The sequence below is a fragment of the Oncorhynchus kisutch genome, linkage group LG3 (genome assembly GCF_002021735.2).
Source record: "Oncorhynchus kisutch isolate 150728-3 linkage group LG3, Okis_V2, whole genome shotgun sequence".
NCBI lineage: Eukaryota > Metazoa > Chordata > Actinopteri > Salmoniformes > Salmonidae > Oncorhynchus > Oncorhynchus kisutch.
This window is the reverse complement of record NC_034176.2, coordinates 62,033,448-62,056,356: the sequence shown is the minus strand read 5'-3', so window position 1 is coordinate 62,056,356 and position 22,909 is coordinate 62,033,448. Positions and strand designations below refer to the sequence as shown.

Here is a 22,909-nt window from a genome sequence, read left to right as displayed (position 1 = left end):
GTAAGTGTTTGATGATGTTAGTCTCGGTGCTAAGTGTCCTACCTTTCCCTCTGAAACCCACACCAGCTGGTTCTGCTGCTGTTGAATGGTCTCCTTCAGGGCACCGTACCACCCGTCATTCATATTATTCATGTTAATGGTGGCTTGGGAAGGATAGAGAGAAGAGAAGGAGCAGAGACAAAGCACCTCTCAAATGAATACAGAGAACCAATGACACAATTCTCATAATCACTGAAAAACTGTTCTTATAACCTCATGAAAAACCATTAGGATTAACACGTCAGAGCCTGGTTTACCGATAGCAATGGAACTTTGAAAACACCACGCAGAGAGAATGGTCGCTTATCATGCCGTTGGAGCATGTGTCCAAACTGATAGGCTCAAAAGAAAGAAAGCGCTGTTCTAGGATCAGCTTGCTCCATTAGAATATTACCTTAACATTCAATTTTTTTCACAATAATGATGGCGGATTAGCTCCTAGAGAGATATTTGTTTGGTATACTCAGTGTTTATTGAGACAAACTACAGACAGTAGCCTACAAGTAGCAAAATAGAACTCAATTGACTAAACATGAAATGTATTTCAATATGATTGAAATAGGCCTATACACTACTGTTTATATTTTAATGCAGTCATCTCGATGTTAATTTGAATCATCTTTTTATATGTCGCTCATTTGGATCAATTGTAAAGACATTGGCAACGTTGTATTTGTAGTCAACTTTGTTCTGAAGTTATCGGTGGTCACAGAGAGACATATAAACCATGTGATTATGTGTTACGCAAGATCTTCTATGTAGAAAGTGACGTGGGAGGGCAAAAAAGCGACGCACTTAGCTGTTCTACGAGTGGTCTGTGGCAGGCGTTAGATTACGAGCGTTTTCAAGTGCAACATTAATAACGATGGTTTTGGGAAACAGCTAAGGAGATGTAACGATGCTCCTACGAAGGACAAAAACTTAACCTTGAGATGCTTTTGGGAAACCAAGCCCTGAACAAGTAATTCATTGATATGTCTATCTATCATTGATTCAGATATTGATGATTCATTATTATTCTACACGAGGGGAAAAGCTTATTTCTAGTATCACTGCTTGTATCATCCCAAAGCTGCTCGTCTTGTCTTGTCTCAGCACCAGTTGTTGCCACCGGTTGTTGTAACTATGAGCTGTGAGTCCAACAACACTCAAGGTCTATAGCGCTGCCTGGCAGCTGTCAATCTGTTTGACCTGACAAATACCACAGGTGACACTTCTCTCTGTTGTTCTCGCTCTCTCGAGGCTGGTTCTAAAAAATACCAGGCAGTGCTTCATTTACAGACCCATGTGGAATAAGGGAGTAACTCAACGGTGATGGGAAAGAGGCTGGATGTGTGTAGAAAAATGAATTCACGCCTCCCATTTCATACGGGGCAGGGACGTGCAGGGCATGGATAATGACGGCTGGGGTCCTGTGGGAGGTTAGCTCGGAGCCCTGAGCAGCCCTGCCTGCGTGAGGAGGAGGGGACACAGAACTGCACCCCGCTAAGACACTGACTGTACTGTGCCACCGGCTGATAGTCCGCACCAGGGGCGCAACTTTCACTGGGGACGGGGGACATGTACCCCCCCCCCCCCCCACATTCTGAAATTGCATTTTTTTGGTCCGACCCAGTTTTAGCATTGGAATGCAATACAAAAAAAGGCAACTGTGTGCTTTAGGATCATGCAGACGCCTCAGAGTGGTCAGGTAGGCTGTTTGGAGTGTTTCTCCAACTGGAGTTGCACCCCTGGTCCACACTACAGTACAGCACGCAGCCCTAGCCTTTCTCACTCCTGACAACTCCATCCACTCACTATTTCTCTCTTCCTCTCCCTCCCATAGAAACTCACTGGTGAAGAGGTGGTGGTTGTTCTTCCTCAGTTTGAGGGCTCTCTCGTAGAGTTTCCTGGCTGACTTCCTGGACTCGGGGCACAGCCTGGTTCTCATGGTCTTGACGCCCTGCTTGCTGTCTGGGTTGAGGAACACCACAATGGGGTACCACTGGGCGTAGTTCAGACGGTCCACAGCGTTGGGGGTGATGTCCAGCACAGCATGCCGGTCCTAAGGACACCCCCCCCCCCAACAAAAAAGTAAGAATATTTGATCTAAATACTAACACTAAAAGGTTTGCTCAGATTACTGTTTTAGACTATATTTTTCATATATTGGTCAAATAAAAACACTATCCCATGAACACCAGAGAGCAGTAGTGAGCCATGGATGAGTCTATCTATGCATGTGTGTTGTATGTGCTTTAAGAGGGGATCTGTTTGAGGTTTTCTGTCAGGGTGCATGCGTGTGTGTATACGCGTGTGCGTGCGTGCGTGCGTGTGTGTATGCGCATCCGTGTATTAAGTAGTCTCGCTCACCCGGTCAATGATCTGTTTAATGGTGTGGAGGCGAATGATCCCGGAGCTGCGCTGGTCTTTTCCTGCGTCTTTGGGCTCACTCTCTGCAGAGGGGGAGAAGGGACAGTGTTACGGTGTCATATTACTGCAGAGCTCACTATACATCTCAGCTCATTACCTTCACCCTAGTGCATGCAATATGCCTTAAGCACATTTCAAAACATAAAATAGGAGGTTGTGTCATTATGAATGTGCGCGTGCAACTACAGACATCACAGTATAGTATAATCCGCAATGCAGGAAATGTGTTACATGTGTGAAAAGCATTGAAGTGGGATAATGCACATTCAAGAAGATAGGGAATCATTTCAAATAGTCATGATTCAAATTTAAAATGGATATAAACGTCAGGGGAGTTAAGCAGGAATGTTCTAAGAAGGTGAATTGTTTAAACATGGCTAGCCTGGCCTTATCTGTCTATCTGCCAACATAAGGTAATGACCCTTTGAGAGGCCAGCTGTCCTGGGTGCAGTTTCACTACTCAGATCTCAACACTTATCACAGGATCTTTCACCACTCAACCCTGAATTCTAAATCAGCATTCTAGATTGCAGAGTGCTAACATCACTAGCCCTTACAATTTCAGTCACACCAATGGCATAAGGCATCTTCTCCAATCTAATGTAAAAGTTGACATTTTAAGTACAGATTATGGTGTAATCCACACACAGACATTAGGGGCTTGGGATTTAAGAATGAAGACTAGTACTGTATGCAGCTTATTTTCTATAGGATAGCGACTGTGCCACGGGTACATGCTCCATAACTAGCTACATTGTCATTCCACAACTTCCCTACAGGCTGAATCAGGCCATACATGACCAACTACAGAAAACACATCTACAGTACAGAGGGTAGGCTACCACCTAGCTAACTAGCATCAATTAGCACTGATACAAACAAGTTGATGCACTTTATGACATACTTTCCACTCCTTCATGTTGCTGTGTTTCTGAAAAGAAAATACAAGGTTTACAGAGATATAGGTTACGCAAAATATGTCCAGGGCTGGAATCACTTTACATGTGGATTTTAGAGTAGTGCATGTAGGAAAATTGAAATTCAATACTGTTTCGGGTATTAGAATGAACACTACATGCTAAAGATGCTAGCTACTCCCTCAAGTGGACCTGGAGTAGGCAGATGAGGGCGCCCTCTAATCTCTAACACAGAGCTGCTCTAAGCACTGTGTTACTCCAGCTGTGTGTGTGTGTGTGTGTGTGTGTGTGTGTGTGTGTGTGTGTGTGTGTGTGTGTGTGTGTGTGTGTGTGTGTGTGAGACACGGCTGAGACAGACAGTGAGATGGCTAGCTACTGGTGAGAAGGCTACTCACTGGCAAGCTCAAACAGGTCAGGCTCCTCTCTGGCCAGCTTCTCTCTCGCCACGTCTGCAATGGACCCAAAGATCACCACAGGCCTCAGGAACCCAGCTGGATAACAGAAGACACAAAACACCATATTTGACGGTCTTAAGGTCAAATTTGTAGGCAAACATGGCTGCATTCCAATTTCCACACTAGCATACATTTTAGAATGAAGCAATGTACTGGGAAAGCATTCTCAGTGGTAAGCTAGTTTAGGTATTGTGACATATCCCATGGACCCTGCTCTGGAGATCACCTACCCTCTCTCAGCACCACCCTCTCATAGGCAGGGAACTTGGTTTGGACCGGCTGGGCAGACAGGTCCTCTCTGCTCTTCCTCAGGTTCCTCTTGGAGGTCCGCAGACCACGGAACCTCCAGAAGTCAGCCCTGTCGCCCCCTGGCGTTTTGGGGAGGGTGTACTGCACACTGGACAACTGCTCTGCCCTATGGGAAGGCGATTGGAGAGGTGTCAGGCAACAGGCAATGGATTCAAAGATTGAAATCCAATGGAAACGGCCAACATAACCTTTATTTTGAATTAGTGCAGTTATCCAATGTGTCATTTACGGCCCTGTTACCACTATTCTATTGTGAAATACTTCTATCCCTTAATAGAACCTAGAATTCAGTAAACATTTGACTCCCGGGTGGCGCAGTGGTCTCTGGGTTCGAGCCCAGGCACTGTCACAGCCGGCTGCGACCGGGAGGACCATGGGGCGACGCACAATAGGCCTAGCGTCGTCCGGGTTAGGCCGGTAGGGATATCCTTTTCTCATCGCGCACTAGCGACTCCTGTGGCGGGCCGGGCGCAGTGCACGCTGACCAGGTCGCTAGGGGTACTGTGTTTCCTCCGAGTTGGATGCGCGCTGTGCTAAGAAGCAGTGCGGCTTGGTTGGGTTGTGTTTCGGAGGACGCATGACTCTCGACCTTCGTCTCTCCCGAGCCCGTACGGGAGATGTAGCGATGAGACAAGACAGTAACTACTAATAATTGGATCCCACGAAGTTGGGGAGAAAAGGGTGGTAAAAAAACAACATTTGACTGAAGAGGACACTGGCATGGCTAGGGACACAACGTGGCAGAGTAGCCCCGGTGCACCGCATATAATGGTTACGTTAATGTATGCAAGTGATAAATATCTGTGTCACGCTGGTATGTTGGGAGCACTGTGAGGTTCCCATCTGCCCCATGGTGTGGAATCTCTCTCGCTCTAAACATAGCCAGGGGCTGTAGGTCAGGCCAGGCCTAGACTCCAACAGGGACTCTGTCAGTCTGCTGTTTCATTATGAATAGATAGTCTCCTACCCTCACAGGACTCATAGTGCAAATGCATTCTCACTAGAGCAGTTGTCACCCGTGTAATTGAGACTAGGGGTGATGTTAATGTGGCCTACTTTACACAGCCTAGTTCATCACCTCATGTTAGGGTTGTTGTTTACCATCTCTACACCGACAGGAAGGCTGCTGGTGTCTTATTTGACTAATGCTGTCGACCCCCCACTCTACCTACCCTACCCTCTTGTCTCCACCCAGAGTAGGCTCTGCTGTATTCTACCTGTTCTTGTTGGGATGACGTCTCTCTCCTGTATTCTACCTGTTCTTATTGGGGATGACGTCTCTCTCCTGTATTCTACCTGTTCTTGTTGGGGATGACGTCTCTCTCCTGTATTCTACCTGTTCTTGTTGGGGATGAAGTCTCTCTCCTGTATTCTACCTGTTCTTGTTGGGGATGACGTCTCTCTCCTGTATTCTACCTGTTCTTGTTGGGGATGACGTCTCTCTCCTTTATTCTACCTGTTCTTGTTGGGGATGACGTCTCTCTCCTGTATTCTACCTGTTCTTGTTGGGGATGAAGTCTCTCTCCTGTATTCTACCTGTTCTTGTTGGGGATGAAGTCTCTCTCCTGTATTCTACCTGTTCTTGTTGGGGATGACGTCTCTCTCCTGTATTCTACCTGTTCTTATTGGGGATGACGTCTCTCTCCTGTATTCTACCTGTTCTTGTTGGGGATGACGTCTCTCTCCTGTATTCTACCTGTTCTTATTGGGGATGAAGTCTCTCTCCTGTATTCTACCTGTTCTTGTTGGGGATGACGTCTCTCTCCGCTGTATTCTACCTGTTCTTGTTGGGGATGACGTCTCTCTCCGCTGTATTCTACCTGTTCTTGTTGGGGATGACGTCTCTCCTGTATTCTACCTGTTCTTGTTGGGGATGAAGTCTCTCTCCTGTATTCTACCTGTTCTTGTTGGGGATGACGTCTCTCTCCTGTATTCTACCTGTTCTTGTTGGGGATGACGTCTCTCTCCTTTATTCTACCTGTTCTTGTTGGGGATGAAGTCTCTCTCCTGTATTCTACCTGTTCTTGTTGGGGATGAAGTCTCTCTCCTGTATTCTACCTGTTCTTGTTGGGGATGAAGTCTCTCTCCTGTATTCTACCTGTTCTTGTTGGGGATGAAGTCTCTCTCCGCTGTATTCTACCTGTTCTTGTTGGGGATGAAGTCTCTCTCCTGTATTCTACCTGTTCTTATTGGGGATGAAGTCTCTCTCCTTTATTCTACCTGTTCTTGTTGGGGATGACGTCTCTCTCCTGTATTCTACCTGTTCTTGTTGGGGATGACGTCTCTCTCCTGTATTCTACCTGTTCTTGTTGGGGATGAAGTCTCTCTCCTGTATTCTACCTGTTCTTGTTGGGGATGAAGTCTCTCTCCTGTATTCTACCTGTTCTTGTTGGGGATGACGTCTCTCTCCTGTATTATACCTGTTCTTGTTGGGGATGACGTCTCTCTCCTTTATTCTACCTGTTCTTGTTGGGGATGAAGTCTCTCTCCTTTATTCTACCTGTTCTTGTTGGGGATGAAGTCTCTCTCCTGTATTCTACCTGTTCTTATTGGGGATGAAGTCTCTCTCCTTTATTCTACCTGTTCTTGTTGGGGATGACGTCTCTCTCCTGTATTCTACCTGTTCTTGTTGGGGATGAAGTCTCTCTCCTGTATTCTACCTGTTCTTGTTGGGGATGACGTCTCTCTCCTGTATTCTACCTGTTCTTGTTGGGGATGACGTCCCTCTCCTTTATTCTACCTGTTCTTGTTGGGGATGAAGTCTCTCTCCTTTATTCTACCTGTTCTTGTTGGGGATGAAGTCTCTCTCCTGTATTCTACCTGTTCTTGTTGGGGATGAAGTCTCTCTCCTGTATTCTACCTGTTCTTGTTGGGGATGAAGTCTCTCTCCGCTGTATTCTACCTGTTCTTGTTGGGGATGACGTCTCTCTCCTGTATTCTACCTGTTCTTGTTGGGGATGAAGTCTCTCTCCTGTATTCTACCTGTTCTTGTTGGGGATGACGTCTCTCTCCGCTGTATTCTACCTGTTCTTGTTGGGGATGACGTCTCTCTCCTGTATTCTACCTGTTCTTATTGGGGATGACGTCTCTCTCCTGTATTCTACCTGTTCTTGTTGGGGATGACGTCTCTCTCCTGTATTCTACCTGTTCTTATTGGGGATGAAGTCTCTCTCCTGTATTCTACCTGTTCTTGTTGGGGATGACGTCTCTCTCCTGTATTCTACCTGTTCTTATTGGGGATGAAGTCTCTCTCCTTTATTCTACCTGTTCTTGTTGGGGATGACGTCTCTCTCCTGTATTCTACCTGTTCTTGTTGGGGATGAAGTCTCTCTCCTGTATTCTACCTGTTCTTGTTGGGGATGAAGTCTCTCTCCTGTATTCTACCTGTTCTTGTTGGGGATGACGTCTCTCTCCTGTATTATACCTGTTCTTGTTGGGGATGACGTCTCTCTCCTTTATTCTACCTGTTCTTGTTGGGGATGAAGTCTCTCTCCTTTATTCTACCTGTTCTTGTTGGGGATGAAGTCTCTCTCCTGTATTCTACCTGTTCTTATTGGGGATGAAGTCTCTCTCCTTTATTCTACCTGTTCTTGTTGGGGATGACGTCTCTCTCCTGTATTCTACCTGTTCTTGTTGGGGATGAAGTCTCTCTCCTGTATTCTACCTGTTCTTGTTGGGGATGACGTCTCTCTCCTGTATTCTACCTGTTCTTGTTGGGGATGACGTCCCTCTCCTTTATTCTACCTGTTCTTGTTGGGGATGAAGTCTCTCTCCTTTATTCTACCTGTTCTTGTTGGGGATGAAGTCTCTCTCCTGTATTCTACCTGTTCTTGTTGGGGATGAAGTCTCTCTCCTGTATTCTACCTGTTCTTGTTGGGGATGAAGTCTCTCTCCGCTGTATTCTACCTGTTCTTGTTGGGGATGACGTCTCTCTCCTGTATTCTACCTGTTCTTGTTGGGGATGAAGTCTCTCTCCTGTATTCTACCTGTTCTTGTTGGGGATGACGTCTCTCTCCGCTGTATTCTACCTGTTCTTGTTGGGGATGACGTCTCTCTCCTGTATTCTACCTGTTCTTATTGGGGATGACGTCTCTCTCCTGTATTCTACCTGTTCTTGTTGGGGATGACGTCTCTCTCCTGTATTCTACCTGTTCTTATTGGGGATGAAGTCTCTCTCCTGTATTCTACCTGTTCTTGTTGGGGATGACGTCTCTCTCCGCTGTATTCTACCTGTTCTTGTTGGGGATGACGTCTCTCTCCTGTATTATACCTGTTCTTGTTGGGGATGACGTCTCTCTCCGCTGTATTCTACCTGTTCTTGTTGGGGATGACGTCTCTCTCCGCTGTATTCTACCTGTTCTTGTTGGGGATGATGTCTCTCTCCGCTGTATTCTACCTGTTCTTGTTGGGGATGACGTCTCTCTCCGCTGTATTCTACCTGTTCTTGTTGGGGATGACGTCTCTCTCCTGTATTCTACCTGTTCTTATTGGGGATGACGTCTCTCTCCTGTATTCTACCTGTTCTTATTGGGGATGACGTCTCTCTCCTGTATTCTACCTGTTCTTATTGGGGATGACGTCTCTCTCCTGTATTCTACCTGTTCTTATTGGGGATGACGTCTCTCTCCTGTATTCTACCTGTTCTTGTTGGGGATGACGTCTCTCTCCTGTATTCTACCTGTTCTTGTTGGGGATGACGTCTCTCTCCTGTATTCTACCTGTTCTTGTTGGGGATGACGTCTCTCTTCGCTGTATTCTACCTGTTCTTATTGGGGATGACGTCTCTCTCCTGTATTCTACCTGTTCTTGTTGGGGATGACGTCTCTCTCCTGTATTCTACCTGTTCTTGTTGGGGATGACGTCTCTCTCCTGTATTCTACCTGTTCTTGTTGGGGATGACGTCTCTCTCCGCTGTATTCTACCTGTTCTTGTTGGGGATGACGTCTCTCTCCGCTGTATTCTACCTGTTCTTGTTGGGGATGAAGTCTCTCTCCTGTATTCTACCTGTTCTTGTTGGGGATGACGTCTCTCTCCGCTGTATTCTACCTGTTCTTGTTGGGGATGACGTCTCTCTCCGCTGTATTCTACCTGTTCTTGTTGGGGATGACGTCTCTCTCCGCTGTATTCTACCTGTTCTTGTTGGGGATGAAGTCTCTCTCCTGTATTCTACCTGTTCTTGTTGGGGATGACGTCTCTCTCCGCTCTATTCTACCTGTTCTTGTTGGGGATGACGTCTCTCTCCTGTATTCTACCTGTTCTTGTTGGGGATGACGTCTCTCTCCTGTATTCTACCTGTTCTTATTGGGGATGACGTCTCTCTCCTGTATTCTACCTGTTCTTGTTGGGGATGACGTCTCTCTCCGGCTGTATTCTACCTGTTCTTGTTGGGGATGACGTCGCTCTCCTGTATTCTACCTGTTCTTGTTGGGGATGACGTCTCTCTCCTGTATTCTACCTGTTCTTGTTGGGGATGAAGTCTCTCTCCTGTATTCTACCTGTTCTTGTTGGGGATGACGTCTCTCTCCTGTATTCTACCTGTTCTTGTTGGGGATGAAGTCTCTCCTGTATTCTACCTGTTCTTGTTGGGGATGAAGTCTCTCTCCTGTATTCTACCTGTTCTTGTTGGGAATGACTGCTCTCTCCTGTATTCTACCTGTTCTTATTGGGGATGACGTCTCTCTCCTGTATTCTACCTGTTCTTGTTGGGGATGATGCCTCTCTCCACCTCCTGGTGGTTCTTGCCAATGCGTATGGCGAGCCAGGAGCCCAGCTTGCCGTTGTAGAGGGTGTCCACTACACGGAACACCTCTCCCTTGTTGAAGCTCAGGCCGTACGGAGACTCCTTCTCATACTCAAAGTGGGTCCGGATGTAGAACGAGTCACCCACATCTGACTCTACTATCCGACGGTAAACTGGAATTGAGGGAAAATGGTAGAAGAAGAAATTATGTAGGGAAAAATGTTCAGGTATACGATTGAAAGCGTGTGTAAAGTTCACATGTAACCAGGTTAACTTAAAATGTGTGTTTCTGTGCAAACGCAAATCTATACACTCTCAGACCCTGCCAAGATCCCCACGTGCATTTATCTAACATCTGTTTTCCCCATGTTACTCACCATCCTTCTTCTTCTGGGCCAGAATGGTGACCTCTTCACCCCTGGGAAGGTCTAGGAGGAACAGCACAGCCTCCTCACGGATGATGTTAGCAAAGTCTACGTTGTTTACCTACAGAGAGGAGGGAGAGAGAAGAACAGAGACTATCAGGTCTCCAGGGTTCAGGCCAGTCTACTTCCCCACCTCAACGCCCTGCGGTCCCCAGCACAATATCACGTTTATTTACCCTGCTGCAGAGCCAGTGTTTGAAACAGGAACACATGGGGTTGAATCATAGAGAACAACGTTCATCCTCCTCAGAAAGGAGACTTCAAGTCTATCTCAACTAGTCACACTGTGAAGGCCAGGAAACACTCACAGGCTCCCTGCCCAGGGGTGGAAAACAACATCCTGATTTGTGTCTGAAACAGCACCCTATTAACTATAGTGCACTACTTTTCCCTACATAGTGAAGAGGTCAAAAGTAGTGCACTATATAGTGAATAGGGTGCCATTTGGGACACATTCCTGGAAGCCCACTCATAGGGAATAGCACAGAGCCTAGAGATGTGTTTGTACAGCAGGGAAGGAGGCTAGCAAAGAGGAGGAAGGAAGCTAGCAAAGAGGAGGAGTTAGCCCTCCCCACATACCACCTTGACCCATACTGTGGTGTGGGAGGAACACAAAGCATGGTGTGTTTCGTTAAAATGTGTGGCTAGTGATAAACATGATTAAATGAATCCAACTCTGATATCAGAGAGGACTTCCATCAACAATACTTCAGACAGGGCCTGAGAACAACAACCTCTATTGTGTGGTTCAGAGTAAACAAAGGAAAGACAGAGAGGAGAAGAGCCAGGCGTTGACCTCAGACTGATTCACCGTAATTACCATTTTCTATCTCACATCACTATGACCAGTGACCACACAGTAGAGGTCATTGTTGATCCATCGGCTAGTGGGTCACATAGTTTAACAAAGTGTTTCCAACTAAGCGTGGGCAGCGATGAGAACGTTTCCAGAACGACAGCAGACGTTCTCCAGCTAGTACAGAACAGAACATACCCTTCAACACTATCTACTGTGGAAAAGAACAAACCACATATCCTGCGCACTTTCCAAAGAGGAAACTTTACAATGGCCTTGTTGACAAAAATGTGACAATCATTAAAAGTGATGAAACATACCCAACAGCTAATAATAATAAAATGTGTAAAGCAGGTATGAGATACACTTCTTACCCTGAGAATCTGGTCTCCTTCCTCCAGACCTTCCTTGGCAGCTGGGCTGTCCTCCAGGACTCCGGCTACAAAGATGCCCACGTCGTTCCCTCCGGCCAGCCTCAGGCCAACACTCTCCCCCTTCTTAAACTTCACCAGCTTCATACTCGGCCTGCATGGGGAGTGGGCATCATACACAAACAGACGTTTAGATACTACTGTTCTACAGGGAGCCATTACATTTCAACAAATAACATGGTACTGACATATATGGTCATAATAAAATGGCTTTAACAGGAAGACTGAGGATTACCTGAGGATGCTGTCATCATGACCAGCGCTGGGCACTGGGGCATCAGAGGGGCTGACTGGAAGGTCCACATCAGGCTGGCCAGGCTGGGCATACACTGGCTTTGGTTCTACAGGACCAACACACACTTCAGTCACATACTGATAGTATGATGACACACACATGTAACACACTAACCTGGTAGAGGAATGTGAATGTAGAGATGACCATCTGAGTTAGAGTTAAATACAGTGGGGCAAAAAAGTATTTAGTCAGCCACCAATTGTGCAAGTTCTCCCACTTAAAAAGATGAGAGGCCTGTAATTTTCATCATAGGTACACTTCAACTATGACAGACAAAATGAGAAGAAAAAAAATCCAGAAAATCACATTGTAAGATTTTTTATGAATTTATTTGCAAATTATGGTGTTATATGTTATATACTATGTTATAGTATTAAAGGGGGGACCAACTCCATATTAACTCCCATGATTTTGAAATTAGATGTTCGATGAGCAGGTGTCCACATACCATGTTGTGTATTTTAGTGGCCCCCCACTTTACGGTGGAGAGAAAAATCGAAGTCTTAAATAGAATTTCCTGCAATTCTACACATTGTTGCCATGGGGTGTAGAGAATTCTTTGCCATTTTAAAGCTAATTTCATGCAATTCTCTATATTTTGCCATGACTTATACCATGCTAATATGATATTTGAATGAGAGTGACTAACAAAATCAATGGGGGCCCCCTGGAGGTCAGGGCACCTGGTCGGTATTCGTTTATGACAGTGGAGGCTGGTGGGAGGAACAACAGGAGGACTGACTCATTGTAATGTCTGGAATGGCGTCAAACATGTGGTTCCCATGTGTTTGATACGGTTCCATCTATTCCATTACAGCCATTACAATGAGCCTGTCCTCCTATAGCTCCTCCCAGCAGCCTCCTCTGGTTCCTGATTACTACAAGTTTACTGTAGATAGCTGGCTATACTAACTTAGCAATACATTTTTTTATCATCTGACATGGCTAATGTCAGTGACTGACATAAGAGAAAAATTGCTGATGCACAATCATATTTCGAAATGGCACCTTGTGAATTCTACTATTCTAACTCTCAACAGTAAGTTGAGACCAAGGCTGAGTTCCTAGCCAAAATAAATAAATACATATATAGATATATTATTTTACTCTGACATGTCACGACCCACCATTAACATGTTCATGATGACGCATACTTTAAGAAAGACTGTGTGGGTAAGGTCCATAGTACTCTAGTCTAGAGGAATGGACTAGAGTACTATGGACTGGGCTTTTCTGATGTGTGGGACAAGGAGTACAGAGTGCATTCCAATCTAGGGCGGAGGAGAGGGGGAAGCAGAGAGGGATAGGCACAGTACAGAGGAGTGTCAAGGCCTGTTTTGGTTCAGGCAGTTAGACAGGTGGAGGCAGCTGTGGAGGCAGCAGGGGCCCTGACTGACCTGGCAGTGGGGGCAGTTTGTCCTCTCTGGCCAGTGGCTGGTCGCTGATGGCCTGGATTAGGGCCTCCTGGGAACCTTTAACAGGAGTCGACATCACCCCGGGCTTGGAAATCCTCTCCTCATCTCGACTTCTGTGGCTAGAAAAAGAAACAGTTGATTATTTATTTTGGGTTTGTTCATTTTTTCCTTTGTAGGCCTACCATGTGAGATGAAGAATGGTAGCAATTATGAAGAGAGAATAGAAAGGTGGATGGATAATTATTTATTTATTTATTTTAAGTATAGGAGACAAAACAATATCACACGACCTCTGCACCCTCTCCACAGAGAGCTTCCTACAAAGGCTGCTTGGAGAAGGTCCTGTTGTTTTATCCCAGGGACGCAGCCACAGTGACGGAGTGTGTGATCTGTGTGTGTTGTTATGAGAGCGTCGTGTTACTGACATCACAGCGTGGAATGAGTGATAAGGCACTAGGAACAGTAAAGAACGGCCAAAACAGTAAGGAGTTAAAAAGGAGGACGGCCGTCTTCAACTCAAACTATTTGAACTACACGTTTATAGGGTCCGACCTAGTCTCTGCTGGCCTCGGTTTCACCTCTGCATCGACTGCATCAGCAGCAGAGCAGACTCCAGGTGCTTTCAGCTATGTGGTCTACAGAATCCTCTCAACCCTACAGTATCACTGACAACCACACAGAGACCAGAAACACTACTCAGTCATACCGAAGCAGACATTTTTCTAAAAATATTTTGATTGAGACCTGTGTGCATTACAAATGATTCATTCCATTTCCCTTCTCAACCTTTTAACCAAACCACAGCAGCAGTACTGTATACCTGCCAGAGCCAGTCCCAGCTCCAGCTCACCACAGCCAGGCACTGAGTGTTCAGATTCAAATGTGTGAATGCCGTGCTCCGTCTCTGCAGCTCTATTCGGCTACTTCTTAGAACAATGGGTTCGAATTCCAGCCTGGTCACATGACCCCGAAGCTGGCACAGGACTCCAGCCAGCATCCAGCAGCTTTTTACACAGGAGGAATGTAGCGGTAAGCTACACTTCAGCTGGACTGTGCCACCATCTTACACCCAACACTCTCCCTCCCTCACACAGGACTTTAACAGGATAACATGCACTCACTCACTCTCCCTCCCTCACACAGGACTTTAACAGGATAATATGCACTCACTTCCCAAAGACAAAATCAGACTCAAACAGCAGCAAACCAAAACCTATTAGCTTGAAAAGTGAAATGCCTTCCTAACATTCAATTTCCTGTCTTTGTGAGAACAAATGAAAACACTCCATCAAAAGTGAGGAAACAAATGGGGGGGGGGAAAATACACACACATTTCCTAGACACAAAATGCTTCTTTTTTAGTTGAGTTGAGTCAGCGACAACTTAAGATTTAAGATTAATTCACAACACATGGACCTAATTTTATCCTCATATTGGAAAAAAAATAGAGACTACCTTTTGATAATCCATATCTATTTCATACTTTGAATGAAAACTACAAGTGACAAATTGCAATTATTCAACAGTGAAACTCCTGATAATGTGTTTGTAGTTCAGAGTGCATTGGGGACTGTAGAAATAAAGAGATATTAAAAATGGCTGCAGTACATGCAGAGCAGTCTGCGCTGCAAGGGACGAATTTCAACAAGGCTGTAATCGCCTGTCTGTCTGTCTATTTGTCCGTCCGTCCGTCAGTCAGAGCGGGCCTATTGGCCGGTCCTGGCAGCAGCCCTTGTCCCCGTCCTAAATCTCCCGTGCCCTCCCTGCCCTGTCCTGGGTGAAATGGTGTTAAGAGGCAACACATCAACTAAACATAAATTCCTACGTAGTGCTGTCCTTTTACCTTGCCTCCCTCCCTCCTTTCTCTCTCTGCTCTCCTTTTCTAAACACAACAGTACACAAGGACCAAAGCACAAATCTGCAATCTGTTTCCTTATTTCCTCCTGTGGCGTCTATATAAGGTTACACTGTATAAATGGACATCTCAACTCAATAATCTTGTTGTGATAAAATGTGTTTTGCATCATGGAAAGAGGGCTACTTTAATTTTGTAATTCCCATAGACCACTGTCGTAACAACCATCTAAAATGGGACTGTTGCACAGCTATATTTTGTTATTTGAGGAAAATTCCTTACAAAACTAAATGCAGGAGGCTAACTAACACTATTTCACAGTTCAATGAGGTACTCTCACAAATACGTTTTTTATTTCAACTTTATTTACACAGGTAAGTAAACTAGTCAAGTCTTGATTACAATGACAACCTGATGGTATATTAGGGAATGTATTCTCACAGGGACAAGAGAAACATTTAACTATAGAGAAAACCTAAACTATGTGAACTGTCTGATTCTGGGGCAAATCTCTGTGGGAAGTGTGTCAAATTCCTGCCTGGCCTCCTGCATAGCAAATACATACTGTGATGAGTCCTGCATGCATGCTGGTCTGGTTATAGCCAATCCCCGCTGACACTCACCATTTAGTCCCTCTTGCCTGACATTCATAAAGCGCAAACAGAGTATGGCTTCGAACTAAACTAGCAACATTCAAACCAAGTGCTCAAGACTCATCAATACATGGTTCAGGAATACAACATGTATTATGTTACTCATTGTGTATGTACACAAAGACAAGTAACACCAATTCAATATCCCCAAACCTAAAGGCTAACTCTGGAAAGAAAACGAGACAGAAAGACAGTTTATTGATCTAAGTACTAACCTAAACTCTAGGATGGTCTCAACAACTACTGGCAGGGTGTTTTTGTGACATTGTGACACTTACAGTGGGAGTATTCTGTGTAAGAATGTCCCTGCGTTCCTGCATTGAGACAAGAATTGTTATTCCACAGTGATGTTGACAGTTACATTGGGGCTGATTTACGGTAGTTGGTTACTGGAGTGGCTTGGTGACAAACAGGCAGCTGTAAATCACTAACAATTGGTCCCTCCAGATATCTAGCATCTATCTAGCCAGGCATTCATTCCAGCCTCTGATGACAAACTGACTTTAAAGCCATTACACAATTTTGCCATTAATCTGATTCCATATGGGTTGACAGGGCTTGGGGTTTAGACCCAGAGCATTGAGGAGAGACCAGTACCGCTACGAAGTACCAACCAACCGGCTGTTAGTTTTCCCATTTCAGATCAATGGTACAGCTGCTTATCTGCATTAACGCCATCATATCAGGATGTCTAAACACTACAGTACAGCAGCACTGAGGAGGGAGCTAAAGACAAGGTACAACAGGGGGCTAGGGGAGCTAAATCTGTGTGAGATCTCTGTCAAATAAATAGGACTGTTCACTGTGATTCAAAAAGAACACAAAGAACCAATACTTGCAGAATCTGAAATGAGCAGGGCATTTTCAGGTATCTGACCCTCCATACATGTGCTCTGCAGCAGAAATAGCCACACCAGGAGAGGACAGAGGACATGGTAGAGTTTGGAAGCAGAACACTTGTGTTGTGTTTCATTTTGAATCCAGGGCTTTCTTTTCTACAGAGCCTCTCCTCCAGGGCTCAGAGCCTTTCGCCAGAGAGAGAGAGACACACACGAGCTCCATCTGGGCAATCCATCCCCATCCTGGTTAATTGCTGTGATACGGCAGGCCGTGTGATCAGAAACCAGCAGCAGCCTTTCCTTCCACATCTCTATCCCTCCCTCCAGCCCCTCTGGCATCAACACGCCACATAGACAGTCTGAGATGAACTGTCAAGCCTTGCTCTGTAAAGGCACCTCATCTACTGGTCTACTTCTCTGTATAGCGACTATCTACTTAGTCAGCTACACAGGCAGCTATGCAGGCAAGCCAGTCGCCACTACTACATGTCTGTCAAAGCCGGTTACTGCATCTCTCCACTGCTTTCCATGCAAACTTACGTTAGCCTCCAACTGAAGAGATTGAAAGAGAAAATTGTGCAACAGAGGAAAGAAAACACGACATTCAATTGACTGGGAAAATGGAAGAAATGAAGCACATGTTAATATTTAGACAGTATCAAATATATAGTTAACATTGTACTGACTGATGCTTTGGCCCATTCCAGGCTGGTGGTGAGGGTTTCCTTTAGGTTGTGATGAGTTATTATGGACACTGTATATAGGGAGACTATATGGTGAGCTATAGGGAGGGGTGCAGGGGACGGGACATCGATGTGGAAAAGCATCAATATCCTCTCCTCTGGCTCGCTGTGACCTCTGACCCCTACAGTAGGTCATTATGGGACTGCAGGGCTTATAGAGGCACATCTTTCTGTTCTATTCATCCTGTGTCTTCATTATCTATTGATACACAGCCCTCTAGAAGTGCTGGTGATTAACACTAACTAACCATTTACAGGCTTTAACATGACACATGATGAGGCTTGAGTTGCACCGCTGTGGGTGTCTGTGTGATATGTATGACAGCTGTGTGTCCCATGAGGATTGTGTAATATATACTGTATGTGTGTGTGTTTTCCTTACCTGCCATTGCTAATCTGCCGTGGTGAGTGTCGGGAGGGGTCCGAGGGCTCAGACCGGGTAGGGGAGCGGGATCGACTGCCCCGTGCTCGATCATGGGATCGAGTGGAATGGTCTGAGGTCAGTGAATGAATTTCTGAAATGTCTGTTAGAACAAAGTGGTGTTTAATATGGCAATTGAACCATGACAAGTAAACTAAGAAAAAAAGAAAGTAAAAAAAAAGAAAAGAGAAGAGAAATCAGTGGAAAAAAGATGAAGTAGTAAGTTTTCCTTCTCAGATACCTCTGGGAAATTGCACCCACATAACATCATGCCATATTGTGAGCTAAACAAAACGGTGTTAATCAATATGAGGTCGTTAAAACACGAGATTGATTGAGGTTAACGTCCTGTAGAGAACGCACAGAGCTCCATCTCACCGTCTCGGTCGGAGTTGTTGCCGGAGGGAATGCTGTCGTCCATGTCGGGGATGTTGAGCAACGTGGCTCTGTCGTCTCTCTGCACCACCATCTTTAACTTGCCCTTTGACCTCTCGATCAGCTTCTTAGCATCTATTAGCGACAGGTTCTCGGTCACTGTGCCGTTAATCTGAAAAAAAGAAGAAAAAAGAGGCTGTTTAAGGAAGGTTTCATTCTCATCATTGTACAGTTTAACTTTGGACTTGTGCAACAGCACACATACACCAAAGCCATACAGTACAAGACCTATAATGACGTTTAAAAATGTATGATTTTAGCAAATGTTCCACATGCACAGTGCTTTACGTATGGTCACTTGCAGTGAGAGACTGAACACATCATATTTTATTGCATAAAAATGATATCACCACTCCCTTGTTAAAATGTTTATAATGGAAGGCTAAATTCTCACAACCACATGTTATCCCTCTTTCTTGTACACGCTTTCATAGTTACTACACTTGGAAGACTCAAGTTCGATACAAGGACTCTCTTTTGAACACAGTGAAGTGTACTAAAACAGTCAGAGTCCAGGGTGTACCTTCTTGTGATGAGGTAAATGTTTCCCATCAGCGACTGACTAGTCAGGAACAAAAGCGAGTGATGGAATGCATGGCCCTGCTTGAGGACTGAGTAGCATTCTAATGAACTTTGAACTCCCATTACAGGCATCTCTCTGAGTGAACATATAAACAGCGGCTAGAGGTCATAGTGAAACAGTGTGTTGTGTTAATGAAGTCAGTATGACATTGTACATCCCTCCCCTCTCTAAGTCTTTGTGAGGCCCTGGCAACCTTCCACTATTTACACGATCTTACTAGTGAATGCAGGCCCAAAATATTGCCTCATGTGAAGTGGTATGCTTAGTATATATCTGCTCTGAATCTCAGTCCCCGTTTCTTTGAGTGCCGTCCCAGGATTTGAACCGGTGGCATTCCCACTCCAGGTCATCGTCTATAACGACCAGCCCCATCATTTCTCTGGTTCTCACCTTCAGCACCACGTCTCCCTCCTGGATGTTTCCGTCCCGTGCTGCTAGGCTCTCTGGGGAGATGTCCTTCACAAAGATGTGGCTGGCCAAACGCAGACCATACTCTACTTTAAACAACAACAACAAAACAATATTAGCAAAGTACTGTGCAATACCACACATTAAACTATAGGGTCAAACTGACAATGCAAAGGAAAGAAAATCGGGCCTCCCGAGTGGCGCAGTGGCTTAAGGTACTGCATTGCTGTGCTAGCTGTGCCACTAGAGATTCTGGGTTCGAGTCCAGGCTCTGTAGCAGCCGACAGCGACAGGGAGACCCATGGGGCGGCGCACAATTGGCCCAGCGTCGTCCGGGTTAGGGGAGGGTTTGGCTAGCCCAGAAAGAAATCGTTCATTCTGAAAACGTAAGCTGGACATTGTGGTGCCCACCTTCATTCTTGCGGGACTTGACAAGGGTGACTTTGGCGGGGCGGGACGGTGTAGAGGAGCCTTGGGATCGGCCGGAGCGGGGCGAGATGCTCCTCTCTCGCGAGGCACTGTGTTCCCGCCGGCTGCTGTTGCTGCGTTCACGCTCGCGGTCGTTCGTCCGCCTGCTGGCCGTGCCGCCGCTCGCTGCTCCGTAGGCGCTGGTGGGCCCGCTGTGCGGCTCGCAACCATCGTCTTCATCCGTGTCCTCTTCCTCGTGCTCGGACATAGTCTCCCTGTCTCCCGGGCGGGACACCGGGATCTGAACCTTCCGTTTTCTTCTGATCGTCTGGGGGGGAGAAAAGGACATATCATCATTCTCAACCACCTCAAATGACCTCTTATCAACTCAATGAAGTGAGAAATGTATCTAAATCCCTGGGGAGGCATTCATAGAAGAGGAATGTACTTGCTGAGGATGGAGGACCATAACATGAAAGGTTAGCCTGCTGGCCATTCCCGAGGAATACAACAACTCACTATTTTTGCATTCTTTCCACTCTTCCGAAGCTGCTGCACTGCGTACGCATGCTCTACGTTGTCCATGGACACCGCGTTGACCATTACCACACGGTCATTTTCCCTGGAAGGAGAAGAGAAACAAGGACGCTCAATCACGGTCAGGATCTACATTGACCACTCCCAAATCAGGACCATAGCGGTAACATATAGGGCTGGTTACCCAGACACAGATTAAGCCTGGTCCGGGACTGAAAATCAGGCTCACAGAAAATCTCAGTTGAAAGTGTTTTCTGCACTTACGATAAGAGTCCTTCTGCTGGGCCTCCCTTCAGGACGTCGGAGATGACAATGGAAGTCTCACCACTCTGGAAGTGAGGGTTGTCCCGGCCCCCTGAGATGGCTATGCCGAACCCAAACCCTGGGGCCTGCACACATCACACACACACACACAACAGAAGTTGGAGACATGACGTCTGGGACAACAGTGCATGTTTTCTTCATTTTATCCATCTGGGAGTTTTGCCTGAATGCACTTGATGAACATAACACTGTACACAGTAGAAGGATACATACTTCCTCAGTTCAGTTAGTATAGCATATTTAATACATAGAAAAAAACACAGCTACTCTAGTCATTTTATTTAAGCACAGTCAAAAGCTATAAAACCATCCCTTCATGTAGCCTAGATATAGCAATAGGATTAGTGTGCGTTATGTCCATGGTTGTCTTGAGAGAGAGAGAGAAGAGAGAAGAGAGGAGAGAGGAGAGAGAGAGAGCGTGAGAGGGGAGAGAAGAGCGAGAGGTGTCTGGCACAGTGATCTGATCTGCTCTCAGTGCTCTCTCCTCTCTAGTCAGTCTGTCACCTCTGACTGTAGCCTCCATTATCACAGCCAGCCTGACTCTGTCCTGACTCTTGATCTCCTGACAGATGGCCAGGCCAGGACGCCACTCAGGACTGGAGACCGAGAGGAGAGACACTTATAGTAACCGTGGTGGTGATACGCTCGCTGACACAACCACACATTGACAGCATGCCTCTAGCCTGGTCCCAGATCTGTTAGTACTGTGTAGGCAACAACTCCTATGGTTGTTGTTATGTTATTAAACATTGCACTCTTCCAGACAGCCAATGAGATAATCCCAGTCAACAATATGTCTACACGTCACCTGAGGTTTCACTAGTCTAGTCCTGTGAGTGTATGTCATTGAAAGGTGTTAACACCAACATTTTTACAACATGCTTACTACAGTGCAATCATGGGGTAAACTAATTTAAGTGGTAGGCCTATACCAGTGTAAGTGGGATAATAATATGGTTTTGTAAAGGGAGTGGGTGGTGCCAGAGTTATGCCTTCACCATTGTCGTGATTCTACTCTTGTTACAGTAGTTGTTTTGCTTTCCAATGCTCTAGTGTAGGGGTTGTTAAACTATTTCAGCGTGGGACCAAATGAGAAATTCTGTGTTTTCCTGGGACCAAAGCTCCTGAAAACAGGCCCCCGAGGGGGCCTTAAGCGAGATTTGGTTCGGGGGGCCCACCTCACCTTGCGGGCAAAACATTTTTGAATGTTAATTTTGTGCAATTCTACACATTTGCCATGGGACGTAGAGAAAATGTGTCTGTTTTGAAGCAAGTTTCATCCAATTGTACACATTTTGCCATGACTTATGCCATGTTGATATCTGAGTGTGAGTGACACAAATATGCCTGTAACAGGCAGCATGCCGACCTGTTCCCTGTCCTGTCTCTTAAACAATGACAATACAGGGTTCTTATACCCCTACCCATAGTGCATTTGACCAATGAAAACAAGGCATTTCACATTCAAAAGACATGAATTACAATCTAAACCTCCTTCAGATCATAAACATACTTGAATATATACCAGCACATATCTCAATAACTGTCCTAAACCATGGTTAATGAATAACTAGACTTTGGGGATACGCGCTACAACGCACCCCACCTGCCCGTCAATTCTCTGAACAGGAAATTAACAGAACCCTCTTCAATAAATTAGGAAATACAAGGTAATCTCACACATTTCTGACAATCTACCTTCACATTTTAATTAGTAAACAATATCACATTGTACTTTTGATCACTTAATGTATGACCAGAAACAGCCTATATTAAAATCGGGAGATGCAGCACAACAAGAGTTTTCCGCAGAACTAGCGGCCGGCGCTCCCAACTCACTCTTAACACACCGTTTCTCACCTTTTACAGATGACCAGCAACAATCAAGAGGACATCTCTAACCCACATGATTATCAATAAATAAATGTGCTTCTCATCAACAGTAAATCATCGTCAGTGTCTGGTTATTCATAATTTCTTTAATTCAAGTGATGGAGGACATGGGACGATCATCACAGTGACTGACATCACAAGAGAAAAACTGCTGATGCACAACCACATTTAGAAACTGCACCTTGTGTATTTTACTATTCTAACTCTCAACAGTAAGTTGAGACCCAGACAAAAAAAAGTATTGGCAACAGTGTCAGTGAACTCTAATTTGAATTTAAAAAAGATGAAATCCATGGATTTAAAAAAATACAAATATTTATATAGGGTACTAGTAGTGATGGGCAGGAAGAACATTACATATCAGGATATTATTTTTGACCACATATCGTATCTTTTTGACAATAATTGCAATAGTATTTTATTTAGTTTAGTTATTTTTGCACACTTATTCCCATGATTGATCACTTGTTTTCTCATGGCTTTCTCGACCTTCTGCAGCAGACACATGGTAAGCAATATGTTCAGAACATCGAATTGCAATAAAATCACAGTATCGACTCGCAATACATATAGAAT

The 22,909-nt window shown here is 45.3% G+C and overlaps 1 protein-coding gene across 24 annotated transcripts in view; it reads right to left on the bottom strand.

The window, feature by feature from the left end:
- tjp1a (tight junction protein 1a) overlaps positions 1-22,909 on the bottom strand; it is a 174,938-nt gene that overhangs the window by 26,149 nt on the left and 125,880 nt on the right. For 15 of the 24 annotated variants that reach the window (XM_031810095.1, XM_031810160.1, XM_031810087.1 and 12 more), the window contains 17 exons: positions 20,381-20,505; positions 20,099-20,201; positions 19,583-19,907; positions 19,154-19,260; positions 18,124-18,292; positions 17,707-17,848; positions 13,217-13,353; positions 11,760-11,865; positions 11,468-11,618; positions 10,250-10,358; positions 9,826-10,045; positions 4,054-4,238; positions 3,764-3,859; positions 3,356-3,382; positions 2,392-2,474; positions 1,873-2,083; positions 43-143 (listed from right to left, as the gene is read on the bottom strand). In XM_031810095.1, the coding sequence (XP_031665955.1) occupies positions 43-143; positions 1,873-2,083; positions 2,392-2,474; positions 3,356-3,382; positions 3,764-3,859; positions 4,054-4,238; positions 9,826-10,045; positions 10,250-10,358; positions 11,468-11,618; positions 11,760-11,865; positions 13,217-13,353; positions 17,707-17,848; positions 18,124-18,292; positions 19,154-19,260; positions 19,583-19,907; positions 20,099-20,201; positions 20,381-20,505 (2,397 nt within the window). The remainder of the gene's footprint in view (positions 1-42; positions 144-1,872; positions 2,084-2,391; positions 2,475-3,355; positions 3,383-3,763; positions 3,860-4,053; positions 4,239-9,825; positions 10,046-10,249; positions 10,359-11,467; positions 11,619-11,759; positions 11,866-13,216; positions 13,354-17,706; positions 17,849-18,123; positions 18,293-19,153; positions 19,261-19,582; positions 19,908-20,098; positions 20,202-20,380; positions 20,506-22,909) is intronic. The other 9 variants (XM_031810100.1, XM_031810170.1, XM_031810174.1 and 6 more) reach the window with 3 other exon arrangements.